The 8,470-nt window shown below is 41.3% G+C and overlaps 1 protein-coding gene across 4 annotated transcripts in view; it reads left to right on the plus strand.

The window, feature by feature from the left end:
• LOC139385892 (myeloid leukemia factor 1) overlaps positions 1-7,437 on the plus strand; it is a 28,245-nt gene extending 20,808 nt beyond the window's left edge. Inside the window, exons 3-8 of one of the 4 annotated variants that reach the window (XM_071131181.1) lie at positions 2,648-2,692; positions 3,829-3,915; positions 4,095-4,235; positions 5,490-5,649; positions 6,237-6,384; positions 6,595-7,437. In XM_071131181.1, coding sequence (XP_070987282.1) covers positions 2,648-2,692; positions 3,829-3,915; positions 4,095-4,235; positions 5,490-5,649; positions 6,237-6,384; positions 6,595-6,679 — 666 coding nt within the window. In that variant the 3' untranslated portion in view covers positions 6,680-7,437. The remainder of the gene's footprint in view (positions 1-2,647; positions 2,693-3,828; positions 3,916-4,094; positions 4,236-5,489; positions 5,650-6,236; positions 6,385-6,594) is intronic. The other 3 variants (XM_071131182.1, XM_071131183.1, XM_071131184.1) reach the window with 3 other exon arrangements.
• The last annotated feature ends 1,033 nt before the right edge of the window (positions 7,438-8,470 follow it).

Genomic DNA, 8,470 nt, shown 5'->3' on the forward strand with positions numbered 1-8,470 from the left:
GAGAAAGTTATTTGTTTCTGGCCATTTTGAGCCTGTAATCGAACCCACAAATGCTGATGCTCCAGATGGTCAACTAGTCTAAAGAAGGCCAGTTGTATTGCTTCTTTAATCAGAACAACAATTTTCAGCTGTGCTAACATAATTGCGAAAGGGTTTTCTAATGACCAATTAGCCTTTTTAAATGATAAACTTCGATTCGCTAACACTTCGTGCCATTTGAACACAGGAGTGATGGTTGCTGATATTTGGCCTCTGTACGCCTTTGTAGATATTCTATTAGAAATCAGCCGTTTCCAGCTACAATAGTCATTTACAACATTAACAATGTCTACACTGTATTTCTGTTATTTTAATGGACAAAAAATTAGCTTTTCTTTTAAAAACAAGGACATTTCCAAGTGACCCCAAGCTTTTGACCGGTAGTGTATATAAGATTTTTTGGAAAAAACATTTACTTCTTCTTGGGCCCCCATGGGCCTAGGCCCAGGGGCGTCAGCCCCGGTAATACCCTGCCTTAATACGGTCCTGGGTGGATATGGTTGTGGGTGCTGTGTTTTGTGTAGTTACAGTGCCTTGCAAAAGTATTCGGCCCCCTTGAACTTTGCGACCTTTTGCCACATTTCAAGATTCAAACATAAAGATATAAAACTGTATTTTTTTGTGAAGAATTAACAACAAGTGGGACACAATCATGAAGTGGAACGACATTTATTGGATATTTCAAACTTTTTTAACAAATCAAAAACTGAAAAATTGGGCGTGCAAAATTATTCAGCCCCCTTAAGTTAATACTTTGTAGCGCCACCTTTTGCTGCGATTACAGCTGTAAGTCGCTTGGGGTATGTCTCTATCAGTTTTGCACATCGAGAGACTGACATTTTTTCCCATTCCTCCTTGCAAAACAGCTCGAGCTCAGTGAGGTTGGATGGAGAGCATTTGTGAACAGCAGTTTTCAGTTCTTTCCACAGATTCTCGATGTTTGAAGCCTGAAATGTGGCAAAAGGTCGCAAAGTTCAAGGGGGCCGAATACTTTCGCAAGGCACTGTACTTTTGCGTTTCCATCTGCTTGACAAGTGTGCTCTGGCACCCACTGCAGAAGGCTTATCAGCTATGACAGATATTTTGGCTCCCCTACTGATCTCAAGTATCACGCATACTTTAGAGAATCCGCCCCCTGTATCAGATACATGCACACGAGCACACACACATACATACATACATACATACACACACACAGACATCAGCACATGCACGGATGCATTCACGCACGCAAACAAACACACGCAACACACACACATTCACGGCATTGTTGAAGGAATGCTGCTGTTTCTCTTGGCGGTTTGCTGATCCCCCCCCATCCTGTGAATATGTTCCGTCTTCCCTCTCAAAGGCTGTTTGGGACATCACATTTCCTTCCTTTCCATCATACTCAACTACTTGCTTACTTAATATCACCTTTCATAAAATACATTGAATTCAGTTTGTTTCATTTGAGTTCACTTTATTTGTGTGTTTTGATTATAAAAGGAAATGGCCACATTGTCACTAAAGTTAGACCTGCTCTCTGTATCATGAATCTGCTGACCAGTTTACATTTTTTAGGGGTGGCATCTTTAGCCTCCCCAGTGGTCACTAACAGTTCCTAGAACCCATGCCTACCCAGCTCGCTTATCCCTCCCATCCCTGAGAGCTGAAATAAAAGCCCTGGCATCAGTGTGACTCATAGCTTCCCTTTGAACAGTGAGAGGGGGGAATAGTGTAAGATGCGATGCCATGACAGGCTGGGAGGGGGAAAAAGGGACCATGAGCTCAAATAATCGAGCAGTAGCACAACCATCCCCAAAATAATGTGTTAAAGCCCCTCCGAGTCCATGACATTTTGCACTCTCAACCTCTGCGTCCTTCTAAAAATATGCCCGCCACAGGAGTGTAACGGGCATTTATTTGTTCATAGATGCCATTCAGAGATATAATTGCCTGTCGTGCTACATACACGCCTGTCAGGGGCAGCGAGGAGCGTTTTACATCACCGTGACCTTTGGAAAAGAGCTGAGCGAGCAGCCGAGATAGACCCAGACTCTTCTCCCCCCGCCCGCCCATTGGGGCCTTGCAGGGTTTCTCAGAACGAGGATCTGTTTTCGGTGTTAAACCCCCTGTAATCCATGGCAACAGGTCCCAATTACACGGAGAGCAGAGCTCTCTCAACACTCCAGGCTGAGCTCCAGCCTTTAGCCCAACCTCCCTCCCTCTCTCTGGTGTCTGTGTCCACATACGGTGCCCCTTGCCTGGGTTGGGGTGTTTGGGATGCCTGCCCAGGCCTCCAGGCATCCAGGGGTTATAAACACCCTGGGGTAGAGAGTCGGGAGCAGCGGCTAGGACTGAAAGAGTCTTTCTCCTAATTTGTACATTCAGCAGGTTCAAGGCCCTGTGGAAATGTGGGAAGGGTACAGGTTCAGATTCAAAGTGTAGTATAACGAGAGAAGAAAGCTAAAGAGACTATAGACTACATACTGAGAACAAACTGAATACATTTGTAAGGACGGATACTATTTTGAGTTCATGAGCCTGCCTGCCTCAGTGATGCGTTGTGCTTTCTCGGGCTTCTTTGTGTGCTTGTGTGTTCATTCTGTATTGTACCGCTTTTCAGGGGATGAGCCAGTCGCTTTCGCCTTTCGGCAGTATTGATAGCACGGTTAGTACGGTAGACTGCTCAAATGCTATGATGCAGCACGATTCCTTGTTTCATTCCCAAACTAAGCATTGGCACGTACTAACCCCCCTCACTTACACTATGTCTTTATAGATACACACACAGCCAGTTCGAAACTTGAAATGTACCATAAATACCATAATATCTGTTTGATTGTGAATCTGAACAAAAGGCCACATTCCCAGTGCCATGTCAAATTGGTTAGATGTGAGAGTATGCATGTGTTCACCCCATATCAAGTGTATGTGTAGGCTTACTAAGCTACATGTGTGTATGTTTGCATGCGATCAGTATCAGTGGCCTGGTTGTTTTACGAGCTGGTTGACCCCTCCCCTCGAGTGTTGGGTCGAATATTACCCCAGCCAACTGGCACCCTCAGCGGACCAGATCAACTCTGCTGGCTGGCTGGTACCCATAGTGGCTCATCCTAGCACTCTAGCTCACTCTGACCGTCCTAGGAGACCTGTGGTTAGTTACTGGAACTTCCACTACAAGAGAGACTAGGATCATGTGGTTGGGTCGAGTCTTGTAAAACAGTCAAAGAGCTCTATTTAGACATGGACTTGCACGGGATGTTGATTTAAAGCCCTATTGACCCTGGTAAAAAGTTCTGCACTATTAAAAAGGATAGGGTGCCCTTAAGGACGCAGCCTAAAGCTATGTTAACGTATCAGTGTGGTTTTTGCTGTTGTGATGTTTTTTTCCACATCACAAAGGTTGCAAATGCCCAACTAATGCATGTTACTTAAACATATCTGTCCACTGAAGTGACAACATGTCAATGGGAAGTAAACGGGGAGAATTGAGTTTCGTGTATCTCTGAAGAATGGATCTTTTTAAAGATTTCCAATACAGTTAGCCTACATTTCTCCATGGATTTCAACAATCTAGATTATGATATGATTGATATGCTAGTGCATGGGGTGAATCCTTACTTTAGCTTTAGTCAAGCTTTCACCCAGTCATGCCTTGATGTCAATGGGAAAATAAGTGAAAATTCAACTTATGATGGCACAGTGTGGATGGAGGTTTCGTATAGTATATGGATGTCTGTTGTAATGGTGGTATGGACCATAAAGTTAGTTCTGAATGGCCCATTGTTCTTGTTCTCTCTGCAGGACATGGAGTTGAGGAACCCTTTCAGTATGTTGGACAGCATGATGTTCGGCGTGAGGAACAGGATGGGGAATATGCACAGAAACTTTGTGAGTCACGTTGTCTCTTCTAATACCCCACACAGCCCATACAAATAGAATTACTAGAAGGGGCATAGTATTAATTAATTAATTATATTTCTATGACAGACTTTGTTCCTCATTGTTTTAGCATGTGTGTTCTGCATGGCTTTATACTCACCTCAATCTGTGTGTGTGTTGTTCTCCAGGAGAACCTGTCCACAGACTTGAACGCCAACCCCACTGCCCACTCATTCAGCTCCTCCTCAGTGATGACCTACTCCAAGGTTGGAGACGAACCCCCCAAAGTGTTCCAGGCCTCCTCCCAGACACGGCGCGCTCCCGGTGGGGTACGTACACTCAAGTATGGCCAGAGATAATGCTGAGAGGCTGGGGGAGGTCTCTCCAAGCTGATATTGCACTGAACACTAAGGGAGAGGTCGTTTACGAGAACTGCAAGAGCTTATAAGAAGAGCATACACAGTATCCATTTTCAGAAATGTTGGTAAATTAGCTTATATTGTTTAAAAGAAAGTGTTTTTTCACTATCTAACCATGGCAATCGGGTGGTTCAATAACAGACATGTATTTGTTTAAAATCTAGCACTTGATGGTTTCATTTCAGAGAATTTATTTTGCAAATTGCTAAATATCTCTCAGTGAAATAAGTAGTACTGCTAGGCTTTACACAGTCAAATGTAACAAATAATGTTTTCTTTATAAAGAACTGTACACCTTTGAAATTTGTGACATTCATATTTTTACAAACAATTAAATATAGTAGTATGAGACTTTATAGTAGTATAGTATAGTAGTATGAGTAGTAGTATAGTAGTATGAGATTTTAGTCATTTAGCAGATGCTGTCATCCAGAGCAACTTAAAAGTAAGTGCATTCATCTTAAGATAGTTAGGTGAGACAACCACATATACAAATATACAGGATATGAACATTCCATTCCAGCTGAGTGTACAAAACCATTAAGAACCTCTTCCTAATATGTAATACTGTTGAGCATGAAAAACCCAGCAGCGTTGCAGTTCTTGACACACTCAAACTGGTGTGCCTGGCACCTACTGCCATACCCCATTCAAAGGCACTTAAATCTTTTGTCTTGCCCATTCACCCTCTGAATGGCACACATAGACAATCCATGTCTCAATTGTCTCAAGGCTTGAGTCATTCTTGAAAGTCATTCTTCTTGTCTCCTCCCCTTCATCTACAATGATTGAAGTGGATTTAACATGTGACATCAATAAGGGATCATAGCTTTCACCTGGTCAGTCTGTCATGGAAAGTGCAGGTGTCATAATGTGATTGAGATTTCTTTCATACACATCTAAAATCTATTAATAAAAAATCTGTATAATATTGTACACACACATTGTACGCACACATAAGCAATAATTTCTGATGCGTTTTGGAAATAAAACTGTTCATATAGAGTTAGGCCTTTTGGTTTCAGTTCCTTTTTAAGCATTTACACAAAAATAACATCTGGCCAACTGTCTGACACAGCAAGAATTTATGATGCTTGCTTTCTCAGTCCTTATTGGCCGTTGCCTCTTTGGCAACTCATTCTGATTGGCTGTCCCCGTGTCTAGATTAAGGAGACTCGGCAGTCCCTGAAGGACTCGGAGAGTGGCCTGGAGAAGATGTCCATTGGACACCATATCCAGGACCGGGGACACGTGCTGGAGAAAAAACACAACAAGAAGACAGGTGAACGGGAGCTCAACCAGGACTTCCAGAATCTGGATGAATGTAAGTCAGTTGTAGTGTAAGGGAGCCAGCATCCCCCCCAACAAAAACAAAGGGTAACACTTTACTTTAACCCTGCAGATAATATGCATTATGATGTGGTTATAATGAATTGTAAGATGTTGTAAGAATGTTATGTCTTATCATCTCATAATGATCCTTACTTGAGTTGAAAATAAAGAGACATAACATATTATAAGCATTATAATAAAACATTACAAAGGAGCATAAATGCTTATCAAGTAATAACACATTATTATACTTGCAGTCTTTAAGTAAAATGTTACCAAAAATGTATTAAGTGTTTTTTTTCTGATGCTTTGATCATTCTTTTAAGGCATGTAGGCTATAATCCGTGTTCGATGAATAGTCATAAACAAAGACATAGTCAATTATATCAGAGGACTGTCCTCTCCTAGCTCTGTTTGGGGTTTGAAGTCTGAGACATTCCATAGACCACAGTTATGTTCCTATCTCAGAAAAAATAAGGTATTCAGATTCCAAGAAACTGCTCCTCGCCAGGCTCATCGGAGTGATACATAAACGGTTCCTAACCCCTAATCCCTGACCTCTGCCCTTTACCCTCATAGCCGAGGCGCAGTCCTTTGACAAAGAGTGGCAGCAAGAGGTGTCTAAATTCCGACCATTTGTCCCCATGTCCCGTCTGGAGGCCCCCAAGCCCAGGGCAGTGTACCGGGCAGCCCTCACCGCCGCCACCGGCCCTGACCAGGGACGGAGGTCAGTCATCATGTGTCATAGGTCATATAATGCCAGTTCCCCTCAAGGAGGAGTGGCCGTAAGCCCAAACAAACCATTTCTGGATTCTACATCACTTTGAATTTAGGTTATGATTGGAATGTCAAGTATTATACTATGGTTGATCAACAGTTTATTTTAATTTAGGTTGATCGATGAATGATTTGTCTGCTTTGTCATTTTCCCCCTCAGGGACAAACGAAACCCAAAACCTGAAGGAAGGAAAATACACATTGACGATCTCAACGTCAAAGGCTCAGGCATGACGAAGCAGTAGAAATGTCTAGTGAATAAAGCTATGTCAGGCAACAAATCTTTGATGCTTTTACCTTTCTCCAAGACAAGCTTGGTTTCCAGGTATTTTGTCTCACAGAAAATCAGAATGACCCAGTTGTTGATATGCTTTTAACCCATTAATTCTCACACTACCAAGTAAAGAGCACTTGTTAATGAAGTCAGGCACTTATTCTGTCAGAGTAGATCCACACAAGCTTCTTCCAAAAAGCTCAGGACTCCTGTGGAAGTAGCATTAAGACAGGGACACCATAAGCTACTAGCAAGTGATATATGATTTCAGAATCATGATATGAGAGCAGACATAATTGGTCACAATTAGATAATACAGTATATTGGTCTATCATTGGGCATCAGATCAATGTCAATGTCATCTCAGAAATACTATCCTGCTTTTGGAAATGTCATATTCACATTGTATAGATTGCATCAAAAGGAATCAAACGTATATATTTCTGCAGTTTGAAGTCCATAAGTGCACTTAGATGTCAAAATGGTGTACTTTTATTGTGTAATGGCCACCTGCTGTAATCTTTGTAAAAATTATAATACCCTTTTTATATTGTTATTTGATGTGGGTTTCTTTTTTTTCACCATGCTGTTAATTTATCCCATAAAACACAGAATTTACGGTTGGGATGAAAGTGTCCGGTTAATTCTGAAATATTCTCATGATGGTTCTTATCGATTGACCTCATAAGATCCTCAATTTGAAAATAAATATTTCATATCAAAAGTGAATGGGTAGCATAGAGTATTCTTCAACTGAGTGTGTATTTTGAAGGTTCCAAAATGTCCTTTTTTTTAAGGTACCAACATTTATTTTACTCGTCATCAAGCATTGTGTTAATCACTGTTCAGAGTGTCTGATACTGTACGGGAGAGCTGCTGGCTGTGCCTGTGGCAATTACATCTAGCAGGGTATTTTTGGAACAGACCTGTCAGTGACTCAGAGATGTCTGAGCGGTCGCACACAGCTGTTATGAAAACAGCGCTCTCTCGTGTCACGTGCCCCATGTGCTCCAGATTTAGTTGAACTTGTATTTATTTATGTCTCGTCGCATTTATATCAAGTGTCAAAATATACAGTTGAAGTAGGAAGTTTGCATACACCTTAGTCAAATAGATTTAAACTCAGTTTTTCACAACTCCTGACATTTAATCCTAGTAAAAATTCCCTGTATTAGGTCAGTTAGGATCACCACTTTATTTTTAGAATGTGAAATGTCAGAATAATAGTAGAGAGTGATTTATTTCAGCTTTTATTTCTTTCATCACATTCCCAGTGGGTAAGAAGTTTACATTCACTCAATTAGTATTTGGTAGCATTGCCTTTAGCTTCTTATGGGCAGGTGAGATGGTAGCGTCCCACCTGGCCAACATCCGGTGAAATTGCAGAGCGCGAAATTCAAACTACAGAATTATAAATATTTAACTTTCATAAAATCACAAGTGTAATACATCAAAATAAAGCTAAACTTCTTGTTAATCCAGCCGATGTGTAGGATTTTATAAAGGCTTTACGGCGAAAGCACACCATGTGATTATCTGACGACAGCGCCCCGCATACAAAACCATGAAAAACATATTTCAACCAGGCAGGTGCTACACGAAAGTCAGAAATAGCGATATAATAAATGCCCAACCTTTGATGATCTTCTTCTGTTGGCACTCCAAAAGGTCTCAGTTACATCATAAATGGTCCTTTTGTTTGATAATATCCTTCTTTATATCCATAAAAACTCAGTTTATCTGGCGTGTTTCAGTCAATAAT

Source organism: Oncorhynchus clarkii, chromosome 27 (assembly GCF_045791955.1).
Source record: "Oncorhynchus clarkii lewisi isolate Uvic-CL-2024 chromosome 27, UVic_Ocla_1.0, whole genome shotgun sequence".
Classification (NCBI taxonomy): Eukaryota; Metazoa; Chordata; class Actinopteri; order Salmoniformes; family Salmonidae; genus Oncorhynchus; species Oncorhynchus clarkii.